At 35.4% G+C, this 26,726-nt stretch overlaps 1 protein-coding gene across 11 annotated transcripts in view; it reads right to left on the reverse strand.

Annotated features, from left to right (window-relative positions):
- ZZZ3 (zinc finger ZZ-type containing 3) overlaps positions 1 to 26,726 on the reverse strand; it is a 113,674-nt gene that overhangs the window by 16,071 nt on the left and 70,877 nt on the right. For 7 of the 11 annotated variants that reach the window (XM_036824996.1, XM_036825005.1, XM_036824955.1 and 4 more), the window contains 6 exons: positions 7,669 to 7,807; positions 4,674 to 4,821; positions 4,472 to 4,587; positions 3,071 to 3,142; positions 1,945 to 2,046; positions 1,184 to 1,279 (listed from right to left, as the gene is read on the reverse strand). In XM_036824996.1, coding sequence (XP_036680891.1) covers positions 1,184 to 1,279; positions 1,945 to 2,046; positions 3,071 to 3,142; positions 4,472 to 4,587; positions 4,674 to 4,821; positions 7,669 to 7,807 — 673 coding nt within the window. The remainder of the gene's footprint in view (positions 1 to 1,183; positions 1,280 to 1,944; positions 2,047 to 3,070; positions 3,143 to 4,471; positions 4,588 to 4,673; positions 4,822 to 7,668; positions 7,808 to 26,726) is intronic. The other 4 variants (XM_036825023.1, XM_036825042.1, XM_036825032.1 and 1 more) reach the window with 2 other exon arrangements.

The raw sequence follows: 26,726 nt of genomic DNA on the forward strand, positions 1-26,726 counted from the left end.
TTAGGTTTCCTTGGTATTCCTTTTGTTATCATCATCTAGTCTTAGTGGTGAAAATATAAGGTGCACAACACATCTAAAGATAACCTAGAAATCACGAAAATTAAAGCTGTTAAGTTAAATGGTGGTTATCAAAGTTCCAACATTCTGAAGTTACAGGATGAACTCTACATATCTAAGATAGATAACACTATATTTGGGGAGAAAAAAATCCAAAATATTTAAAACATCTGACAAATTAAAACAAGCTTCCATAGCTTGGTAAAAAGAATAAAAACAAAAATTTTAAAACATGGAGCTATATAGACAATATTTTTAATGTAAAATTGTGTAAAATAGTTAGCTTCACTAAGGAAGGGTAACAGCATTAGATCGGCTCCTAGCTTCTCTTTAGGTGAACGGTGGCAGTTGCGGGGGAGCGGAAGTACCCAGATGATTTACCAAGGAAATGAAAGAAGGCCAATTATGTGCTTTATTTTTTGCAATTAAAGCAAAAAATTGGCTATAATTCGATGCAGTGTTCTATGTAGGAGAGGGACGGCAGCTTTCTCACTGTACAGAGCAGCAGAGAACAGTGGAAAAGGCTTAGGTGCAGAATCAGAAGATCAATGATTCCCAGACTTACCAGCTATGTGACTAGACAATTTACTCAGTGTACTTAGTTTTCTCATCTATAAAAAGGTTGTAGAACAGTACCTAGCCCAGAGCATTCAACAGTAAGAACAAAAGCTATCTATTAATATTATCATGAGTAAAGTGAAGGTGATACTACCTACACTTCTAGAATTATAGTGAGGATTAAATATCTTAATAAACATTTCTAACCTTGGATTTATACAGTATATGTATAAAACAGAAATTGATTATATTTATTGAAGAATCAAACATCCTAAAAACTTTAACATCACAAAGGCCTTTCTGACATACATACAATCTAATATCTTTCAAATAGCACTCATTCACATAAACTAACCTACTCCTAAGAAAATAATGAATAATCGTCATTGAAACTCACTGAGTAGTAATAATGGAATCCTACCATATATAAGAAAATGTTTAGAGTGAGTCAAATTTTAAAAATAAAATAACCCTGTTCTGATAAATATATAAACTTTTACACAGGAACTCTGACTTTGATGAATTTAATCTGATATCTAAGGTTTACTTTTACCTATTTTCTTTTTACCTTTTTGGAGTATATATATAAGTTTGGTGTTCTGCCTGGGACTGGAATGCCAGCTTTAGTTAGTTTTATGAAATACTTCTGCACTCGGCTGGCAACCTAAGGAAACAGGACAAGCCTTTTTAACGTAATAAATGACAAGACATGCAGTACCAGAATAGTTTTTTAAAATAGTTTTTAAAACATACATGTGTATCTTAATGAATAGTAACAACTTAAAATCTACCATAAATCTAGAAATAATTTTAAATTGCCACCAAAGACACTTATGTTTTAAAATATAGACAAAAAAATTGTTAAAATAAATTAAATCTGTTTGATTCCAAAGCTAAACACATTTTCAACTTGTGAACACTAGTGCCTGTAGCATCAAAACACATCTATTAATATCAATGGGAATGTGAAGGAGAAAACTGACAGATATTTTTTTAGAAAGACAACCAGGGAATACTGACTAAGGCACTATCACAAATCTATTCGCACAGTCTAACCAAAAAGCACAAACTGGTGCACTCATTAAACATTCAAGAGACACCAAGTCCATTACTTTTTTATTTTTTAGTAATGATCCAAAGCAGAATTATCTCAGAGTTGTTTCTAAAATCAACAGAAAAATACACAATGTTATTTTTTAAAACTCCACATACTATAGCACTGTGTAGCTAAATATGAAGGGGCAGGTCTACTGATTTTAGTTTCACTATCCTTCATTTAAAAAACCATCAAAAAACATGCCAACAATATGGGGCTATCTCCTCAATTACCTGCTTTGCTGTCCTATTGCCCAGTTCATCTGCTATCTTCTGCCAGCGTCGAGATTCTACTTCTTCAGGAGGGTATTTCAAGAGTAGTTGTTCAAGCTTTTTCTAAGCCAAAGCAAAGACCAAATTTAAGAAAGTTTAATACTGAGTTTCTAAATAAATACATTCACCTTCCATCTTAAACTATAATACTCCCTCCCCAACTTTGGGGGTTAGGTCAACTAGAAATCCTCATGCTAGAAAAATTTCTAGTAAGGAATTTAAGACTTCACAAGAAAAATAAGATTAGAAAATAAACCTATGAAAGACCTTATAAAGATTTTCTATGCACTTCAGTAAAAAAAGGAAAGCACCCCCAACAAAGAAAATAATTAATTAATATGTTACATATCTTAGTGATTTCCACTGACCACTTTATCTTGCTAGACTATGCTTAGGCTTGCCACTATGGATCTGACAAAACTATGTAAATTCATTTGTACTTAGAATACTAAAAGAGATCTTTTCCTCCTTTGTGTGGTCCTTCATTCAAATATTTAATTTTAATATTCTGACCTATCTCCTGAATTCTCCCAGAGTCCTAAGGATGCAAAATAGTCCAAATGTTAGAAATAAAAGTTTCCTGAAGCTTTTTATAAACTGATAAACTCATTATAGCTGTGGGGCTAATCCTCATATGAGATAGAGATGTGTCTCAAACCTTACCCACAAACAATCCTAGCTATATGCCAAAATGTAAGAGAACACTCTGACCTTGGCTTTGCCAGCTCCCCTCCAAACAAAAACAAGAATTCACTTTGAAGCACAGCTTTACTTGGCTCCAGGTTTTTCTGTCTCACAAAGCTGCATTACAAAAACTTTACTCCATCTGTTTCAATATCTTTTTCAATCCCCCTCCCAAAACCCAGGTTCCTTATTTAAAAATTATCCCCAAAATGGAATTCATATATTCTCAGAATGCGAAATTCTTGAAGTATGCAAAAAGGTATACAGAAACAAGTTTAAATATTTTAAATTCATGGTTAAGAGGGATTACATACAACAATATACACTTTACTCATAAAACTGGCTCTAATTTTAACTGCTTTTTTTTTTTTTTAAACCTACACAATTTAGAAATATCTATTACCTGTTCTTCGACAGTCCACAACTGGTTAAATGTTTCAGGTTTGGTATCATCACACAGGCGTCCTCTTATCATCTGCATATAAAACAAGGTTTTTGTCAGAGAGAAAAAACAAAGACTACCCTTTGATATAGCCAAATAACACACAAATTGTGAAATTTTTAATTAATTTCAAAATATGTGAGTAAATTTATTTTTTTAATGTGTACATAATTTATTGCTTACAAAATGTTTTCATGTTCTTTTATTTCATTTGGTTTTATACTCCTAGCAATCTTGAGATATAGGTGACAGCAACTTCATTTTAAAGAAAAAGAAATGTTACTTTTTCTTTTTTTTTTTTTAATAATCATTGTTATATTGCTTATATTTTATTTGAATTACCTTTCTTTGGTAGATTGCAAATCATCTGAAAACCAAAGAATTCAAAGATTTTTAACAAATCCATTTTCCAATTAGTGTCTTGTACCTCAGAAGAGTATTTCCATCCCAATCTTTTAAATAAAGCATCACATCCACCCTCACAAACAAAAGTGAAGGAAACAAAGCATGAATACATACCAGGTGCATCTTTCTCCTTTGTTATCTATTTATTCTTTACTTTTGAAATATGAACAGTTTTATTTCTAGCCTAAGGATGTGGGGAAACATCTTGAAGAGATCATATGTACTGACTGTTTAGGGCAGTTTTAGAAATAATCATGTACCATAGTATATTCTTTGCTAACAATGAGGAAATTATACGTGGAATTTTTTCCATAATATTTTTAATGTGCTGGTCTTTTTATTTAAGTAATAATAAAGTAATATCCTAAACTTATGTCTTGCTCATAAAATGGAGCCTAATATCTATTTTACTAAAATGTACATAATATTTTTAACTGGTTACACAGCTTAACATACCCCTATCTTTATGGCTACTGTTTATTTTAAAGAAATGTTACTTTTTCATTCTGAACCCACATGTTTATGAAGTTCATCTAACCAACAGCAGCAAGGCCAGGTTACAACCAGCAAACCCTAGTTACATTCCACTACACACAAAGAGCTCTTATTTTTAGAATAAACACTGTATTATGTGTCAGGCACTGAACTGGGCATGTTACATGTACTACTCATTATATTCCTCACAACAACTCTACAACATAGGGTGATAACAATCACACTTTATACAAGAGGAAACTGCAGCTTGGAGACTTTAATATAGATGACATCTGAAGTTCCACAGCTAGTAAGCGGTGGAGTTATGATTTCAACCCAGCTTTTTCTTAACTTCAAAGTTCATGTTCTCACTATACCTTCAAGTGAAAGACTGCTTGAATTTTAAGAATACAAACCAGCAAAATGTTAAAATGTTTTGTCTACAATTCAAATTTTCCTGCTCCAACACTTTATCCTGCTTACCTGAGGACGACTGTTTGAGCCTTCTGGACCATCACTCAAAGGCAACATAGAGTATGAAAGGGACTCTCCATCCTTCCTAGGATCTAAAGGACTTTTTGGTCTAGCAGGTAAACCTACTAAAAAGAAAACCATGTATAGGATTATTAAAGCAAGACTTTGTCAGGTAGTTCTCTAATTAAATTCATATCACGTAATTTCTTACCTTTATCAAAAACTAGCTTAACTCTCCTAGTATGTCTTTTGCGATTTTTAAATTCTCTTTCAAAGTTCCCAAGGCTATTGGTATATTGGTCCCATACAATCTCAGGCAATTGAACAACTCTCTGTGGATATGGAAGCCCTATATCAGCCTGGTGGGGGAAAAAAATGAAAGTGACAAACTAAGTTTAATTCAATAAATTATCAACTACAACCAAATTTTCAGATGACTCCAAATCTAAATAATCATCAACTGAGCATTTCTATTCACTTTTTGAATCCAACAGCCAATGAAGTTAATACAGTCTAAACATTAAATGGTAGAAATGATAGCCAAGTAAAGGAAAATGAACTTAACAAAACATAAGCACTATTTTTAGAGGTCTAAAGCTGAACTATATAAACATACTGTACTTTATCACTAACACACTTTAAACAGAAATAGCAAAGAAAGATTTTTATCTCTAAGAACAGCACATGAAATGTGTTTGACTGAAATATAATAGATATGACTTGACACACAGAATTCATTTTTAATGGACCCATGTGTTCCTGACTTATCCATAAAACTATTAATTATTTTCACACTATATAACTCAGCACGTGTACAAAAAAACTTATCACATTTTGAGAATCAAAACTACATCTTTAGTTTACTTGGAATTCAATTACTTTGCCAACCACCTTTAGGGAAGTTATTAGTTGTCATAATTACTAAAACCAGGTCATTATGATCAATCTTTTGATAGGGATTTGGGTTTCATAGGTGGGTGTATTTGTCAGAACTCATATAATGGTAAAATTGGGATTTCTGAATTTCATTGCATGTAAATTTCACCTGAAAAAGTTTTAAAAAAGAATTTTAGTTAACGATATGCATTCTGAAGTGTTTTGGTGTTAAGTGTGTATGTCTGCAACTCTGGAATGCATCAAATGCATTCCATCTTGAAATAAGATAGAATGGTGGATGGAAGGATTGCATAAACATACAATCAAGCAAATATAATAAAATGTTAATGGTAGAATCTGGGGGTGGATGTGTGTGCTAACTATACAGTACTTTCCACTTTTTTGTCTACTTAACATTTTTCAAAATAAAACGTTGAGAAAAAGATCAGGTCATAAATTATGAAATTGGCAAGCAAAATCCACTTTGTGACACAGAATTCTTAATTTTTATTTTGCTTGTGACATATTATATTAGCACCATCATCATAATAGCACATATTAGTCTAAGGTTCAACTTTTGAAAAATTAGAACAGAGTGTCTTTTAAAATAATGATGGTAGTAATATCAAAGAAAGCTAACAAGCCGTAAAGGTTCCCTGCATTCTATATACCAATATATAATCCAAGTTTCCTTAATTTCAATTAGGAGTTTTTAGATGTCCACTAAAACAAAGAGATCACATGTCAACAACTTAACTACTCTGGTAAACCTAAAGAAAATAGACAATTTAAGCATACATGAGTTAACACAGAAAAACTGAAAAGTCAAACTTCTAAATTAAATCCAGCAGAAAATTTTCTTTCCAAGGAACATAAGTCTTTCATGATTACCAAAGTGTCTGGGATTTAATACACATTTGTACATTTTTGAAAAAATTCTTAAGATAGTCAATATCATATCCCTGTTTCTGAGATAAAGTGGAAAGAAATTCAGTTCTAAACTAAACACAGAAATGGAAAACCAGCAAATAACCAACCACATACGTATCTAGTAAATGTGCATAATTGCAACTTTTTGCCCACCCAAGAACATGAATAAAATGCAATTAAGGTTAAAACACCATCTGTTTTAGTTGAATCAATGATAAGTAAACACTGTAAGTACTGTATCTTTTTGCACCAGCAAATTGTTTCATGACAGCAGTGCAGAATCAATAAACACCTAAGTGGGCCCACTATAACACAGAGGATGCAATAGGGTTCTAAAAACTCTAGAAGGTTTAACAAATCAATATATAGATCCTACGTCTATTATGATATTCAGTGTTCTGAAAGCACAGAGGGAAAGGAATGCTTGCCAAGTAAATAACATAACTAGATAAATCCAAATCCAAACAATAATCATCTAAATAAAATGAAGTCCCCAGGGCTGTTCCCTCAACACCTGGTAGACCACTTTTGTGACTCATTAAAAACTAGTAACTAATAACTAAATTTGTCATACTGAACAGGCTAAATTTTTGTGTTGTTTAAGGTGAAAAAGAGGATTCTTTTTCATAGTTTTTCAGTTTTAATCTTTTCAGACAATGTTGATTAATATTTGCCTCTCAAATTTACTGAATAATTAGTGGGCCCCTAGTTCAAGACACATACTATGGCATAAATGCACATCTAGATTATCTCTATGTTTACACACTAAGAAAGTCATAAAAACTTGGATCACTTTCAAATGGTTAACTGCTTAAATATGAAAGTTATGTTTTAAGGAAAAAATAAAATTATAAGGAATTTTACACTAAAATAAAAGAACATTTCAAAATTAAGTAAAATTTATATACCTCATTCTCATAGACTTGGCAACCATAACCTTAAAGACATTTAAAATATAGTTTTTGTTTGTATCACCATTGTTTTCTATCTCACTACGTTCAGAGTTAGAAAAGTAACTCTAAACTAAGCAGTAAATAAATATTAAAGTATTTTTTCTTTTAGCTTCAACAATCTTGAAGTCCTGAAAGCAAAACAGGGAAAATATTTTTAAGATGGGGAAGGAAGAAAGTAACAGAAAAAGACTATAAAAATGGCTAGGAACAGGACATCAAGTTTCTATACACACATCCAATTAAAGCTCCTAGCTATCTTCACTGGGGTATATTTTATTGTGTGTTTGGTGGGGGTGAAGGAAGGCAGTATTCTGCCTTCAGTAATATGGTTAATTACAGAAGGGGAAAAAATTAAACATTTAAAAAAGTATGTATTCATATAAAAAGAATAAACCGAGTTATTACCAAATACATCTCAATAAATCTTAAAAATTGCTCAATATATACCTTCTTCTGGAGTTTTTCCACAAATCCAATGGGATTTTTTAGTGCTTCTCTCTGATGTCTGCCTAAACTTTCAAGGTCCTGGACTGCTTGAGAACGTTGAGCCTCGAGTACAGCAATCGTCTGTAACAGTCTCTGATAACTACAGAGACAAAAAAAAAAAAAAAAAAAAAAAAAAAAAGCCCTCACTAAAATTTTCTAGTTACAACAATAAATAAAAACTGAGTTCAAGCCGTGATCTACTATTAAGTCACACAGTCTTTGTAAAGTTACCTGAAAGAGTTTTAGTAAAACATATTACTGGGAATAAATGAGGTCTTCCTGAGTTACGAAGTACCTAGTCAGAAAATATCAGAGAAAGCAAAGCCTTATTCTCCCATCTAAAGTTCTTAATTCTTGAACCGGAACAAGTACAGAAAGTAAGAAAGCAAGCATCTTGACTTTCCAGCAATCCAAGTCATTAAGAAACAGCTAAATTAAAAAAAAAATTTTTTTTGTTTAAATCGTAAGATTTTTAGCACCAGGAGGGATCACCAAATTCAGTCCCTCTGTTGTACTCTGTTGGAATAAGAAATCTGAGGCAAATTTTCTTGACCAGAGTTACAAGAAACTGTCACATAATTCAGACATGATCTTAGTTGTCATGGTTCTCATTTGCTCTTTCTGTTATACCTCGATTCTAGAGGAAGTTTACTTCCCTGTCAATTCTTAAGTATTAAACATTTTTACAGAAGAAAGGACTCAAAGATATTTTTTACTTCCCTGCCTATAACAGTCTATTTAGCACAGCTAACGTAGAATTTTACCCACACAAACCTACTCTGTTCATATTCTCCTCCCCCCCACCCCAGTTCAAATTGTCCTGACTCTCTAATGTCTAATTTCACATATCAATACACGTAAGGAAACATGTTAGCACAAAAACCCTGAATACTCAAATATATTTTGCAAAAAGAACCAAGAACAAACCACTCCAAGTTCACTTCAAAATAAGTCACTAGGTCTTTAAAATATTAGTGAAGCACAATTTTTCTTTATGGCTTTGAATAAATTTCATTCTGTTTCCCAACAGACTGTAAACTCCATAATGGCAAACACATCTGAAAAGTCCACTGTTTTGTTTATTCAGTGTGCAGCACACTTCCCAACATATAGATGCTCAGTAAATATTCTTTGAATGAACAAACGGACAGATGTTCCGTGCAATCAAAAGTATACTGAAACTTTTAAGTCTGGAAGTTAGCAAACAAGCAGAAATTTCAAGGGTAAAACAATGCAATTTTGATGTTCACAGCCATGGCGTAACTGCAACAGGACATTCTCTATTAGAACACCGTTTCAGCCCCCTGCCTAAAACATATTCTTATTCTCAAGTCCCTTGTTAACTAACCCCTGATGAAATGTTTAATAATCAAGGTAAAAACTCCTAACACTGAAGGGTAAGGCTTCTCTCAAGCTAGAGATACTTCATTCAAAAGTTAGAACTGAATTGGAAAGCAAGGGCTGTACTAAGTTACTCCTGGATCAGTTACAGAGGTTAAGCCTAAACTCACTTTCACTCTGCCTCTGTTTGCTTTGAGGTGTAGGGCGTGTACAAACCTTGAATGTGCTGGTGTTTTCTTACCAGGCAGGCTCACCCACGCTCAATCTTAGGGTGATTGTACTGAGTCAGGTAGAACCTAACTTCTCTATAATACTCTTAATTGCCATATTTCACCTTCAGAACGGCTATCCCATGTAGCTGAATAACCAGACTTATCATGGTGTCTCTGTGATATGACTGACCCCTGCTTTAAATAGGAGGACACACTTCTGTATCATCAATATGAAAATGATTATGAGTCTATTAAACTTGCAGCAAACTACTGTAAGCAAGTAACAATTAATGAGGCACAAGTAAGAACAGAGTTATAGGAAAAAACAAGCAGAGGCTTGAAAAAAGTGCTACAGTCAGTCACTGCCACTGGGAAGAAAGGCCTCTATTTGAAGTCAGTAAATTATAACAATTTTTACTGTACGTAAATTATTCCACAATGATTCTGACTTTAAAAAATAATTCCAACAGAGATGACAGAGAAAGTATAACTCTTCACTCCCTATTTTGCTTCTCTTCAATCAAGATAAAATGATTAGCAAATTGAAAGACCTAATATATACATTGGTAAAGACTTAAAAGTCCAGAATAAGTGAAAAGACTGTAAGAAGATTGTGAATTTAAGTCTTCTAGGCCAGCTAATTTGAATAATTTCCTAGAGTATTCAGAGATTTTACCAATAAGATTATCATACATATCCCTAAGCAGAAATGGAGGAAATAAAAAAATGGCATGACATCTAAAACACAGTATAATACAGACAAATCTAATTTCAATCCTACCCATCCACTCACTTCACCTCTAAAAGCAAACCACTGGAATCTGACCCAGGCATCAATCGAGGCAAGATTCATCTGTTCATTAATTTAGGCACTATCCTTAAAAGCTTCAGTAATTATCAAAGTAAATCAGGAACGGAGCTTAGGTATAATAGAGGATCTACTACTACACCAGAGAGGGAGTGAAGGAACTGGATGGGAATGAATGGGACAGGACTGCCATGTTGTGGGGGATGGAGGATGGGCATGTGAGGGTCCATCATACCAGTCTGTCTACTTTTTTGTATGCTTGAAGTTCTCCACAATGAATTAAAAAGAAAACTCCAACTTGAGTTCAAATTAACCGGTGATGTGGCCACTGTACTCTTCCTGGGCTAATCGGATCATACTCGCTATTGTATTCAGCTCTGCTTTGAGAGACAAACAGGTTCATGACCACACAAGATGGATGGGAGACTATGTAATATGAAATAACAATAGTGTCAAACATTTACTGAATGTGTACTATATATATTATACAATGTGCAATTAGTCAATTCTCATAATCAATTTACAAGATAGGTACCATTACCCTTATTTCACAGATAAGTAAACCAAGGCACAGATCATGGCAGCCATTTGTTCCACAATGTGATGTGAGGAATAATTAGCCAAGAAATGGGAACCTCCAATAAAATATTATTTCAATCTTTATGTAACATGCAGTTATGTGGAAAAGGAAATAGACTTGCTTTATAACGTATAAAGGGGCAAACTAGAATCAAATTGTGATAAGGCACAATCTGAAGAAAAACCTTTTCTCAGTCAAAACCAATAAAAGATGGTAGGATAGCGCCCAATCACCATAGATGTTCACAGAGATATTTAAAGGAAATTGAAGCATTAAAAAATCCTGAAACTCTTTTACTCCAGTAAAACATGCTGCTTTCAATTCTGCTATTCACTGAACCAAGTAAGAGGATGGAAAGACTGAGGGAAAAAAAAGTATACACTTTTACATGAATGCAAGTAGAGTACAGCTTCCCCACATGGACAACTTTGTATTAAATCTATCAAAATTATTTTTTATCTATTTCTAAAGCTGACTCCAATGCAAAGAACAGCAAGCTTAGCTGTGGCAGATAATTGTTAATTTTATTTCTGTTTCATGTCTTCAACATAAAAAGAATTTTAGCTTGTATACTGAGGAATCACATTTGACTAAAATAGAAATACTCTTCAAATCTACATCTAAGTTACTTTCACTACCTTTCACTCTCCAAGCCTTCCTGAATTCTTTACTCACTTCTGTGAATTTTAAAACATTTATATGAAAGAGTATATTTGTAAAAATACTGATGTCTGAAAGAGGATACCAAGAATTAACAATCCAGAAGTTTAATTGTATTGTCCAATTTCTAGGCAGTGATATTACACACACTATGAGAGAGTGAGAGTGAGAGAGATAGAGGAGAAAGATTTTATTTCCAAGCAAGCCAGAATCTTTTTCAAGCTGTCAGATTTCAATTCTATTGTGGAAGGTTACATGGCATTTGTAATTTTAAAAAACTAATGGGGAAACTATTCTTTAATTAATTTATTTATTTATTTATTTTTGGCTGCTTTGGGTCTTCATTGCTGCACACGGGCTTTCTCTAGTTGCAGCAAGCAGGGGCTACTCTTCGTTGTGGTGTGTGGGCTTCTCATTGCGGTGGCTTCTCTTGTTGTGGAGCATGGGCTCTAGGCACATGGGCTTCAGCAGTTGTGGCACACAGGCTCAGTAGTTGTGGCTCGCGGGCTCTAGAGCACAGGCTCAGTAGTTGTGGCGCACAGGCTTAATTGCTCTGCGGCATGTGGGATCTTCCCAGACCAGGGCTCGAACCTGTATCCCCTGCACTGGCAGGTGGATTCTTAACCACTGCGCCACCATGGAAGTCCCTGGGGAAACATTTTTAAAAATCTAAACTGAGGGTTATTCTGCCCCTAAAACTGGCTTGATTATTCAGTCATTAAATAGTGTCACTAAAGACCCCACCATCACCAAAAAAAAAAAAGGAAAAAAAACAAAGCTATTCTAGATCAGGAGTCTACAACCTATGGTCTGCCTGTTTTTTTAAATAAAGTTTTATTGGAACATAGCTACCCTCATTTGTTTACACAATGTCTATGGCTGTTTTCTAGCTACAATGACAGAGTGGAGTAGCTGTAAAGTGGAGTTGATCCCCAAAGCCTAAAATATTACTATCTGCGCCTTTAGGGAAAAGTCTGCAAGGCCCTGTTCTAGATCAAAAGATACAGAGACATGACAACCAAACGTAATGCATAATCTGAGATTAGCTCCCACAGAGGGAAAACGGACATTTGGGTGTATAGATGGAAAATTTTTAATATATTGCTGTTTGTATCAGTGCCAAACTGGTGTAATAAGGTATTTAACGTGATGCAGGAGAATGCCCTTGTTTTTAGGTGACATATACTAACATATACGGGTGATAAGTCTACAACACACTTTAAAACAGCTTAGCAGGCACTCCCCTAGCGGTCCAGTGTCTGCGCTCCCAATGCAGGGGGCCTGGGTTCGATCCCTGGTCAGGGAACTAGATCCCACATGCCACAACTAAGATTTCGCATGCCACAACTAAAAGATTCCACATGCCGCAACGAAGATCCCACGGGCCTCAACTAAGACCCGGCGCAGCCAAATTAACTAACTAATTAATTAATTAATTAAAAACTGGCTTAGCAAAAAGAAAAGTTTTATAGTATATGAGGTGGGAATGAAGATGAGGGGGAAAGAGTAGCATGATTATTATTAGCTGGAACACTAAGCTTGATTAAACACACTGAAAAAAACTAGAGGGAGTATCATGACATAATAATAAATCTATTAATTTATACTGTAAGAAGAAAAGGAAAAGGGGTATACGAAAAACTTACAATCAGATGACTTAACCAATGTTTTCACATGTGTGCACAAATGCACACTTGTATGCATTGTGAGTAGAAGGAAATAAGAAAAAGAAGAGCAAGATTTATTATAGATTTTATTTTCAACAGGACAAAGTTATGTATAGCAAATTGGCTCTCAAAAATAACAATAACATTTTAACAAAATTTTAAACAATAACAAATTTCATCATAGCAATCTACCAGGGTAAAACAATTGAGGGAGGAGCCTCAATTTACTCTAACTATACAATTATCTTAACTAAGTGTGGCATTTTCTACTGTCTGCAAAATATTGAGCTCACCAAGTATATACATGATTGAACAGAAATTACTTTTATGAAAGTAGAACACATGGTTTTTAAAATTATTGTCTTCCTTCACGAAGGATTTGAAACACAAAAACTACAGGATTTGCAAATTCAATAATTCACAAATGGTCTTTCTCACTTTTCATTAGAGAATGATCAAAAAGACTTTTATGAAATTCTGTGTTAAGACAGAAACTAATACCTCAGCTCCTGATAGTACATCTTTCCAGATATAAAGATCAACCCTGTATTGAAAACAACTAAAAATGCTGAATTAAAAACAAATAAAGAGGGACTTCCCTGGTGGTACAGTGGTTAAGAATCCGCCCACCAATGCAGGGGACACGGGGTTCGAGCCCTGGTCCGGGAAGATCCCACATGTCGCAGAGCAACTAAGCCCGTGCGCCATAACTACTGAGCCTGTGCTCTAGAGCCTGGGAGCCACAACTACTGGGCCCACACAACCGTGTGCCGAGAGCCCATGTTCCACAACAAGAGAAGCCACCACGATGAGAAGCCAACTCACAGCAACGAAGAGTCGCCCCTGCTCACCGCAACTAGAGAAAGCCCACGTGCAGCAACAAAGACCCAACACAGCCAAAAATTAAAAAGATAAATAAATAAATAAAATAAAAATAAATAAATAAATAAATAAAAACAAATAAAGAAAAAACCATGTACTTTTTTATTTTAAAAGCACAGAAAAACCAGTAAGATACTAAGACTTTTTATTAACAGGCCAAAATCTACGTGAAGGCATAAACTGGGAGAATCAAATGCAGCACAACACCACTTTGGCCTTGAGGGCAGGTACTTCACTTGGTCAGGGAACAGAAAACAAAGCCAACAAGGTAGGAAGTCCAATAAGAGACCCTCTCCCATCAAGGTGTGACTCTACCCCCCTCACTCCCACCACCCCACAGGAGACTTGCTTTGGGACTCAGGAACCAAGTACATAAAAATTTCAACCATAAAAAGCTGTTACCACAGATAGTCCTTGTATATATTTGCTGCCCCAAATCATATTAACTGCGTGGCCTAAAAGAACTGAAGCCATGACTATCATTTAAAGCCGTCATTCTGGACTGGTATACACACACCCATCCCCACCAACATACCCACAGAAGTGAACGCAATTTTCTTGGGAGGAATACAACTTTATTGCTGGCCTCAAAGATAACTAATAAATAATTTTCCAAAGAAAGTGAACAGCTCACATTTTAAAATTATCAAGCATACAGGAAAACTAGACACAAAGAATAAGAATAAAACACAAGCTTGAAAATAGCTATAGGGAATAGGAAACTACAAAAACTGAGTATATAGCTTTGAAAAGGAAGCAAATTAAAATTCTAAAAATATAATAGTTAAAACTAAAAGCTCAACAGGCACAAACTTTGGCTTCCAGAAAAATGTAGATTAGGCAAATTCAGAATAAACCCTTCATTGAAGACAAGCTGAAAAAAAATATGTAAAAACTCTGAAAAGCATCAATGAGCTAACAGAATCATAAATATTATCAGGTCAAGATCCATGAGAAGACAGAAACCAGAAAGTGAAACTATGTTGTGGGGCGCTTTTGCCCAGAAACAATTTACTGATCCAGAAGAGGAGATTGAGAGACTTCTGATAGCTTAAAATGGAAGAAGATCAAGCTGGAGTCTAGGGCCTACCAAGGGTGAGGCTCTGGGAAATCAGCTTATGCTCTGGCCTGGGATCCTGAAGGGCTACACCCTAGGAATAAGGGTGAACAGGAAGTAAAAGGCCCTCTCAAAGAAGACCAGAATATCTTAGTTTGTAATTAACTAGTAAGGCTGAAGATGCACATACCCCAAGACTCAGACATCCCATATACAGGAATGTAACTTCAAGAAACTCTCAAATATACACAGCAGCATATATTTTGGGCAGCCTTATTCATGACAACTCCAAACCAGAAACATCCCAAAGGTCCATCTAAGCAGAATGGATAAACTGTGATAAGGGTATACAATGGAATACTATACAGCAATGAAAATGGACAAACTACATCTATTTATACAACACAAATGAATATCACAAACATAATGTATCACAAAAGAATACTAAACTACACTGTTTCTGAATACATACATAGGTGGTAAAACCTTTTAAAATAGCAAAGAATGATTTTCACAAAAGTAAGACAGTGGTTATCTCTGAGAAGAAGAAGGGGGTGTAACTGAGGAACTATTCACAGGGGACTTATGGAGTGCTGTCAATATTGTATTTCTTAACCTAGATTGTGGTTAAACAATTATAGGCTTTTTGATTCCATAACTACTCTATATCTGTATGTAAATACTTCATTACTGTTATATGCATGAGATATTGTACCTTTTTTTTTTTTTTTAAGGGAAAGTTTTCTAGGGAGACAATGTTGCAGAGAGATCACGTCTACTCTTTTCTAACTATTCAGGATTCACATAGGAGTCCTACTTCAAGTCCAAGCTCCATCAGCAACTAACTATGGGACCTTATTCAAGTCATTAAAAGTTGGGCCTTAGCTTCCTCAGCTATAAAATGAGAAGAATGGACCTGATCAGAGATTGCAAAAACTTTTTTCAAAGTGAAACATTCTAGGATTATAAAACACTTGTTCAATTCTGGTCAATTATTTTATGTTCTTCCTGAGTTAAAAATGGACTCAGTTTATACTGTACACATAAATACAGCATTAAGTCACTGTTGACTTCATACAGAACATATCTAAGACTTGGGTTCATCAGCTCTGCCCATAGTGAGGAGTAAGTGCTTTCAAAGGAGAAGGTATTTTAAAAGATCCAAGGAGTAAGTTTTCCCTACAATGCAATGATACATTAATGGCTTTTCTCTCAAAGAAGCTACTTCCAAAAAGAAATTACCTGGAATATGGTGGCTGTGGTTTATGAAGAGACTGGCTATTCCCTAAATCACTGAATAGTATACTTCCTGAAGATGGGAATTGTTAGGTACACCTATCCCTCTAGTTTTTAAAATATATGTCTTACCTCATTTATTACATTATACAATCCTTGAGAGAAAAGCCATTTTTCTACTTCTTTAATACTGTCCCATAGGATATTAAGGTTCCCAAGACATAGAAAGTGCTCATAAAGATGAAAACAAATAAACAAAATCCACAAGAGAAAATATGATCTGAATAGTTATTTGGATGGATGGCTTTTCAGTGGTTAAACAACTGTCTACAGAACACTGTTTCAATGGTGTATATACGTTCTTGTGATTTCTTTAGATATGGTAAAGGTACATATAGCCTCAATCCTTTCAACAGTTAAGACTCAGATGAACACACAAAAGGTATACTTAAGCAAATTCATGGATGACATGAAGCTGAGAAGGACAGCAAATACTTTAGATGAAAAAAAGTCAGGATTAAAAAATAACAAGCAACTTCTAGAAAACTAGACACGAAGAAATTTAACTACATAAACAAAAAATCTGGAATTGAACTACAAAATAACCAGACAAGTACAGGATGGCATGAAGTTGCCTTAACAGGCATAAAAAACTGCGAGCCTCCCAGTTGATCCTAAGTACAATTATGAGGTTGAAGTGTGAAGTGGCTGCTCAAAAACATATATTAGCTTGAACTTGTATGAACCCATTCAAACACTTAACCAAGCATGCTCAGTGTACAAAGAGCACTACATCAGCTGTTCCTGAAGGATACAAGTATAATCGACATGCAGTCCTACCCTTAAGACCATTACAATTTAAGTAAGAGGGTGTTCATATGTATATTGGTAGTTGCTTATTTAAATACTGAAAAAACAAGAAAGCTTATAAAATTCCTAGTCAATTCCTAAAATTTGCAAGAATTATAGTGATTAATGTACTGTAAGAGAAAAACACATAGGTAAAAGTTGACTAACCATGATGAGCTTATAAGCATGAAATGAACAAAGTTATCATTCCTGGGAAATCCAAACAATATTTCATACAAGAAGCAAAAATCAAGTTGAATCCTGAAAAATATGTGGTATTTTTAAAGGAAAAGGGAAAAGGAGGTTAAGATATTATAGACAGAATAAATAGCGCAAGAGAAAGCACAGCGGCAGGTTAAGTGTGTGTTAAGTTGAGAGAATAGTGATAGTATGAAGAATATAAAACATAAGGACAAGTTGAAAACACAAAATAAAAAGTCTTTAAATGACTACTAGAAAGAGCTGTAGATCTGATGGGACAAAGAGATATGGTTTCTAGTCCCATTCTGACAAGCTGTGGTCAAGATCAAATCTACTAGCCTGTATCATATCAGGCCTTCAGTTTCTTCTTGTACTGATACAAAATAAGACTTTCTAAAATCACTTTCCACTTCTGTAATTCCCAGAAAGTACCACTTGAGCATCTATATTCAAAAATGCAACAGAAAGCAACTGGAAGTTTTGAACAATGATATAAGAAAGCATTTGCATTTGGAAGGCTAACATGGCTGCAACGTGTAAGATAAACTTGAGAGAAACGAAAATGGCAATGGAAACCACATAGAAAGCTATGTGGCTAGTGTATAACATTACATGCTAAACACCGTATTTTACACTGACATATACCCAGAAGTTTTTAACCAGCTAGGGTTCTGAAAAGTTAAAAGAAAGTAGTTGGCAGAAGACAGCACATTAAAACTGTCTTCAAAATATGAGAGCTTGTTATGTAGAAAAGGGAAGAGACATATTCTAAGTCACCCCAAGTCAAAATCACATCATTCAACAGAAGTTCTAGGGAAGAACTTCAAAACAAGGAAAGATTTCATAAAGCAGTGAGTTCCCTGTCACAAGATAAGTTTAAATAGATACTGAATGATCACCATCAAAGGACACTGTACAGGTGTTATAAATTTGGCAGAAGTTTGGACTAGGCTTTCTTTCATCAAGGACACTCCAAAATAAGTTTCTAAAGATACTAGAAAGAGTGTTAAAAATAAATTTCTTCAGTCTCAAAAGGCTATATGTTATGATTCCAATAGTATTACATTTTGTAAAAGATAGAACTACAGACATAGTAAAGAGATCAGTAGTTCCCAGAAACTCAGGGGAAAGGAGGAGGGTTGAGTACAGGACACAAAGGTAATTTTTTTTTTAATACCAGTGAAATTATTCTGTATGGTACTGTAATGTTGGATCCATGACATTATGCATTTGTCAAAAACATATAAAACTTTAACGCATAAAGAATGTACCTTAATGTATGCAAATTAAAAAAAAATCATTTAGTAGGTCAGGGGACCCTAGGAAGGAATATAAACGGTGACACAAGGATCTAACTGTACAATAAATGCATGAAACAACCTCACTAAAGCGGGTAGAAGGAAAAGGTCCTGACCTAGGTAACTCTGGAAATGAGCAGCATCTCAAGGACAAAAGGTAGAAGGAACTTCACATAAGCACTATATTCTGCTTGACATAGTTATTTCCCATAGAAGTAAGAGTTAACTATTCTAATACCGCTATACACATATAATGGAATTAAACAAATAAATGGGTGGTGGATGGCCAGGTTTGCTAGTTCTGGAGAATTTACAGAAAAATAAGGGGAGGAGCTAAAAGGATCCATATGGTAATATAATGAATTCGAGATAGAGTCAAAGTATGAACTCATGTTTAGCTTTGTATATATACAGATGATTACATATAGAAATATTTATAGATATGTGTATATACACAGGTTAGTAAACACACATATATTTTCTTGTCAGCTGAGACGGATAAATAAAAGCAACAACAACCCCAGCAGCCAGCACACAGAACCCAAATATTGACTTCTAACACTGTTCTGCAATGAAGGGAAATGGGGTTCCTTACAGAGAAGGCTGATTCTAGGACTGGGGCAGGAAATACACAAGTTGAATCTGGAGTATTTTAAAGTGTCAGAAAGTAAGAAAGTGCTTGAAAAACAAACAAACAAATACATAGAACAAAAATACACCACCTTAATGGGACACAGGAGCCAACAGAAAGGTTCCCAATGGCCAAAGCTGGAACAATTTGAGCAATAAAATAGAGTGGTACTAAATTATACCCAAAGTATGAAAGTAAATATTTATGAGTCTATACTTATATAAATAAATGACTGAAGGAAGAATGAGGGAGAGTGAGAAGGAGGAAGCGAGGGGGGAAAGGAGGAAGGGAGGGGGGGGGAGGGGGGAAGAGAGGGAGGAAGGGAGGGGGGGGGGGAGGGAGGGGGAGAAGGGAAGGAAGGAAGGAAGGAAAGAAGGAAGGGAGGGAGGGAGGGAGGAAAAAAAAGAGAAAAAAAATCTCCCATGTAGAAGATTTCCAAATAATTTATGGAGACACTCTGCCCTCAAGGAGAGAGAACATAACTCCCCACTCCTTAAGTGTAGGCTGTGCATAGTGACTTCTTTCCAAAGAATAGAGTACGGAAAGTGGAGAGTAACCTTACAGTGGAGAAACCTGACAAATACTACCAGGTGATCAAGGTCAACAACTGCAATAAATCATAGTAATAGTATATCCTTTGGGAAGAGCTAAAATTGCCATTATATGCAGATGACATGATACTATATATAGAAAACCCTAGACTCCACACAAAAACTACTAGAACTGATCAACAAATTCAGCAAGGTAGCAGGATATAAGACTAACATACAGAAATCGGTTGTATTTCTTTACACTAACAATGAAATATCAGAAAGGGAATGTAAACAAACAATCCCTTTTAAAATAGGATCAAAAGAAAAAAAAGTACTTAGGAATAAACCTGACCAAGGAGGTGAAAGACTTAAATGCTGAGAATTTTTAAACATTAATAAACATTAATAAAGGAAACTGAAGATGATTCAAAGAAATGGAAAGATCCCATGCTCTTGGATTGGAAGAATTAATATTCTTAAAGTGGCCATACTACCCAAAGCAATCTACAGATTTAATGTGATCCCTAACAAATTACCCATGACATTTTTCACAGACCTAGAACAAATAATCCTAAAATTTCTATGGAACCATAAAACACCCAGAATTGCCAAAGCAATCCTGAGGAAAAAGACCAAAGCAGGAGGCATAACCATCCTAGACTTCGGACAATATACAAAGCTTCAGTAATCAAAACAGTGTGGTATTGGCACAAAAACAGACACATGGGGCACTTCCCTGGTGGTCCAGTGGTAAAGAATCCACCCTACAATGCAGGGGACGGGGGTTCGATCCCTGGTCAGGGAACTAAGAACCCACGTGCCACGGGGCAATTGAGCCCACGTGCCACAACTACTGAGCTCACGGGCCCCAACCAGAGAGCCTACGTGCCGCAAACTACAGAGCCCATGAACTCTGGAGCCCAGATGCCACAACTACAGAGCCCACACTCCCTGGACCCTGCACGCCACAACTACAGAAGAGAAAACCTGTACGCAACAACTAGACAGAAGTCCACATGCCACAACGAAGAGGCTGCACGCCACAACAAAAAGATCCTGCATGCCTCAACGAACATCCCGCATGCCGCAACTAAGACCCAACGCAGCCAAAAATAACAAATAAAATAAATAAATAACAAATCTTTAAAAAAAAAGACAGACACATGGATCAATGGAACAGAATAGAGAGCCCAGAAATAAACCCACACGCATATGGTCAATTAATCTTTGACAAAGGAGGCAACAATATACAATGGAGAAAGTCTCTTCAGCAAGTGGTGTTGGGAAAGCTGGATAGCTGCATGTAAATCAATGAAGTTAGAACACACCCTCACACCATACACAAAATAAACTCAAAATGGCTTAAAGACTTAAATATAAGACATGACACCATAAAACTCCTAGAAGAGAACATATGCAAAACATTCTCTGACATAAATCGTACCAATGTTTTCTTAGGTCAGTATCCCAGGGCAATAGAAATAAAAACAAAAATAAACAAATTGGACCTAATCAAACTTACAAGTTTTTGTACAGCAAAGGAAACCATAAACAAAATGAAAAGACAATCCGAGAAAATATTTGCAAATGATGCAAATGACAAGGGCTTAATTTCCAAAATATACAAACAGCTCATACAACTCAGTAACAAAAAACAACCCAATTGAAAAATGAGCAGAAGACCTAAACAGAAGACATACAGATGGCCAATAGGCACATGAAAAGATGCTAAACATCGTTAATTATTAGAGAAATGCAAATCAAAAATACAATGAGGTACCACCTCACACCTGTGAAAATGACCATCATTAAAAAGTCTACAAATAAATGCTGGAGAGGGTGTGGAGAAAAAGGAAACCTCTTACACTGTTGGTTGGAATGGAAATTGGTACAGCCACTATGGAAAACAGGATGGAGGGCCCTCAAAAAACTAAAAATAGGGTTGCCATATGATCCTGCAATCCCACGCCTGAGCATATATCTGGAGAAAAACATGGTTCAAAAGGATACACGCACCCCAATGCTCCTTACAGCGCTGTTCACAATAGCCAAGACATGGAAACCACCTAAAAGTCCATCAACAGATGAGAAAGGATACATGCACCTCAATGTTCCTTGCGGTGCTGTTCACAATAGCCAAGACATGGAAACCACCTAAATGTCCATCGACAGATGAGAAAGGATACGTGCACCTCAATGTTCCTTGCAGTGCTGTTCACAATAGCCAAGACATGGAAACAACCCAAATGTTCATCGACAGATGAATGGATAAAGAAGATGTGGTACATATATATATAGTGGAATACTACTCAGCCATAAAAAAGGAATGAAATAATACCATTTGCAGCAACATGGACAGACCTAGAGATTATCATACTAAGTGAAGTCAGAAAGAGAAAGACAAATACCATACGATATCACTTATATGTGGAATCTAAAATATGACATAAATGAACTTATGTATGAAACAGAAACAGACTCACAGACATAGAGAACAGACTTGTGGTTGCCAAGGGGGAATGGGGGTGGAGGAGGGATTGGGAATTTGGGAATAGCAGATGCAAACTATTATACAGAGAATAGATAAACTATTATATAGAGAATAAACAACAAACTCCTACTATATAGGGAACTATATTCAATATCCTGTGATAAACCATAATGGAAAAGAATATGAACAAGAATATATATATGTATAACTGAATCACTTAGCCATAGAGTAGAAATTAACACAACACTGTAAATCAACTACACTTCAATAAAATAAATTTTTTTAAAAACTAGTATTTCCCTTGGTATGAAATGACAAAAATGGCACTTTACCTCTGTGGTCTTCCTCCCAAAAACCCACAACCCCAGTTTAATCAAGAGGAAAACATCAAACAAATTCCAATAGAGAGGAATCTATAATACTCCACTGGTATCCCTCAAAACTGCCCAGGTCATCAACAAGGAAAGTCTGAGAAACTGCCACAACCAAGAGAAGACTAAGGAGACATAAAAACTAAATGTAATATGGTATCCTAAGTGGGATTCTAGAACAAAAAAAGGACATTAGTTAAAAATTAAGGAACTCTGAATAAGGTATGGACTTTGGTTAATAATAACATTGATTCATTAATTGTAATAAAGGTAACATACTAATGTAAAATATTACTAATGGGGGAAATTGGGTAGGGAGTGATGGGAACTCTCGGTAATATGTTCTTGATTCTTCTATAAATCTATAAATCTTTTTAATAAAATAAATTTCTCAACCTTCCCTATAGCCATTATTCCTTTACTATCTTGGAATAGCAAAAGGGAAAGTATTTGGTTGAAGTATGTATTTAAGATTCCACCAGTTGAAATATCAGAATTTAAGACATCCCATCTAATTATTTTAAAATTAAAAATTTTATGTTAGCAAATTATCATTTATTTTGGGTTAAACTTTACCACATAGAGGAATCATTTTAATGATTCTAGAACTTGCCAAGTTATAAATAATTCTCAGCTGCTATCTCTGCTCCATATATTTGTTGAAAACACCTTTATAGTATTAATTTATTCTGCTTAAGAGTGATCACTGCTAGAGTATTTCAAATGTAAAATCTTTGTCCAATAAATCTAATCTCTAGACCTACTACAGTTATTCAACTTAGGCTACTGAGTAAGCACAACTCTAGTCTTTTAATTTTAGTGCTTCAGCATAGTAGTGACATTAAAATAAACACCATTATGCCTGACCTAGCTACTACCTACTCTTAAAAAACACATTCTGGGGACTTCCCTGGTGGCACAGTGGTTAAGAATCTGTCTGCCAATGCAGGGGACATGGGTTTGAGCCCTGGTCCAGGAAGATCCCACATGCCGCAGAGCAACTAAGTCCGTGCGCCACAACTACTGAGCCTGCGCTCTGGAGCCCGCATGCCACAACTACTGAGCCCACGTGCTGCAACTACTGAAGCCCACATGCCGAGAGCCTGTGCTCCACAATAAGAGAAGCCACCGCAATGAGAAGCCCGCGCACCGCAATGAGAAGCCCGCGCATCGCAACAAAGAATAGCCCCCGCCTGCTGCAACTAGAGAAAGCCCGTGCACAGCAACGAAGACCCAACGCAGCCAAAAATAAATGATTTAAAAAAATAAAAAATACATTCTGATGGGGAGGCTGCAGGGAGGAAAAGTTTAAAAATAATAGTTCTTCCAGTTTAATAATGGTAGATGTTTTATAAAACAGTATTAGGGACTTCCCTGGTAGTCCAGTGGTTAAGACTCTGCGCTCCCAATGCATGGGGCACAGGTTCAATCCCTGGCCAGGGAACTAGATCCCACATGCCACAACTAAAAAAATAAGATTCCACATGCCACAACTAAAGAGCGTGCACACCACAACAAAGATCCTGCATGCTGCAACTAAGACCCAGTGTAGCCAAATAAACAAATAAATATTTTTTAGAAAACAGTATTAGACCAACTTTAGCATTTACAACACAGTGGTTCGTAAAGTATATTTATGAGTGGTAAAAAATGTATTTAGGTGTATATGCATCTGTTAAGAACGCAATTTACATAAAATTTTAAAATCACAAGATGGAATAAAAATTTTTTTACTTCTGTATTGATATTGCTACCTTATAATCTCAATATACTACTATTAACTTTACTCTTTGCACAGCTATTGTTACCTTCCTTGTAACTCTCATTTCATGAATATTTATTGAGTATATATTAGTTATGTTAACATATGTGATCATATTTATCCTTGATCAAAAAACGTTTGAAATAGGTATTATTACCACGTTACAGATGACATAACTAAAACTTGGAAATACAGGTAGATTCCTGCCACAAAATTCTTTCCATAATATCATTTACACAACATAATTTATGTGTAATATTGAGTTTAGATTTCATACACTAGGAAAATTAGCCTAAACCAAAAACTCAGAAATTATCCAAAACCTAACATGAGGCCTTAATTTCCTGCTCCATTTAAAATATAACAGAATAGTAATAAAATTAGCCTATTTAACAACTCTTCCTTTTCCTACTCATCTACTAGTACAAATATTAATTCAATAACAACACAACAGAGGAGAAAGAAGAATATCAAGGTTTTTTTTATTTAAATGTATCATAAATATAGTAAACAATGTTTTAACTTAAACATGTCATTCATAATAAAAAAAGAGGTTTGACAGTCTCAAACAGTTGTACAAAAATACCTGCCCCTTCCCCAAAAGGCTTCATTATGTATGTTCCCAATGTGTAGGTAGCCCCCGAAAGAAGTGTAATTTCTAATGTGTTTCAAAAGGTATTTCCATTAAGGTTTCATCAAATATCCTGAAGATACAGTCATTCTTTCAATGGTCTCTACAATAAAAGTTATCAGATTTCTCTTTTCTGAGTCTATCTTAGTACCTGGAAACTGGCCTAGGATAGATCTAGATTGGAGTCTACAATCTCTGTCTATAATACTTTAACCACAACAAAAAAAAAAGCATGACAGTTAAGCTATATTTTCCTTGTCTCATCACTTTTTGTTTTATTTGGGTCTAACTTAAATAGAAGGCTTAAACAAGCTTCAGATATATTTCTATACTCTGATGCCAAAGTACGGTTTTTAACATAGTTTTTCTTAGTTCCAAATACTTGAAGAAGCAGCATGATTGCATTCCGTTTTCATTAACTCATTCACCTCCTACGCTAAAGTACTGCATTAAACACTCGGGATACAAAGGGCCTCTTCCTATCAGAGGTACCAGTCAAGGGGGCAACACAAATAAGTAAACAGCCAATTACAACATGGGGTATGAGTGTTGTAAAGAGGAATGCACACAATATAGGAGGGCTTTGAACAGAGGTCTCTGAGGGTCAGGAAAAGCTTCCCAAAAGAAGTTCAGCTGAGACCAGAAAGAAGAAAGGGAATTAGCTGGGGAAGAGGTGTAGAGGGAAGAAGAGTTCAAGAATTTTTCCAACCAAACAGAAGGAACATTATGCAGAAATGTTTCTAGGCAAAGCACAGAACCTAAGACCAGAAAAGAGGTTTGGTACGACTGGGAGTGAAGACAGAGTTGAGGCTCGAGAGGAAGAATGGGATCAATCACACACGGCTCTGTAAAGTCAAGACTGAACTTGATTTTAAGGGCAATGGGAAGCTCTGGAGGAGTTTTAAAGCTGAAGGAAAAAAATGTTGCTTTTTACAAAAACCATTCACACCAGAACAAGGAGAATGGATTAGAGTGGAGCAAGACTCCAGAAGGAGACCAATTAATGAGCTCTTGTTGTAATAACCCAGAGGAAAGACAGACTGCATTAAGGTAGTGAGCATGGAGAAAGAATGAGGTAAGTAGGTAATTTGAGAGATTTATATGGTAGGTTCTATAGCACTTGGTGACTGCCTGGACAAAAGAAATATTCAAAAACAAAAAAATTTCAAGAAGGAGGGCCAGTGAAGCCAACTTCTAATTTTTAAAAAAAATCTAAGGTAAAAGGCTATGTCCACTAGATTTCATACAAGGAAATCATTAGCAAGTCACTTCAGTGGCGCGCTGGGAGGTTGAAGCTAGACTTCAATACTTTAGGATTGAGTGAAAAGTTAACAAAGGAGAAATGGGAAAAAGAATCAATTTATTCAAGAAATTTAGCTGTGAAGGGGAGAAAGTAAGTAGTTGAAAGGTATTTGGGAAATGAAAAGATAATCTTTAAATCAGGAAAGACTTAAGCATGTTTAAATGCAGATGGGAAAGGGACCATTAGAAAGGTTGATTCTGAAAACTCAGTTGAGAGTAGTAACAAATAGAGCAAGGTCTCTAAAAGAAAGTAAGAGGGGATGGGACCCGACTCACTGGTAGAAGGCTTAGCCTCAGGTAGGAAAAAGAAATCCCTTCACTTTAGAGTCTGTTTTTCCTCATCATCATCACCATCATTTTGTATTGAAAGCTTAGTACTTCTAAGATATTATGTTAAGCTCTTTACAACCGCTGGCAGCCCTATATGTATTACTACTCTCTTTTTGCAGATGAGGAAACAAAACTTCAAGGAGGTTAAGTAATTTGCCCAAGGCTTCAAGTAGTGGA

Source organism: Balaenoptera musculus, chromosome 1, assembly GCF_009873245.2.
Source record: "Balaenoptera musculus isolate JJ_BM4_2016_0621 chromosome 1, mBalMus1.pri.v3, whole genome shotgun sequence".
NCBI lineage: Eukaryota > Metazoa > Chordata > Mammalia > Artiodactyla > Balaenopteridae > Balaenoptera > Balaenoptera musculus.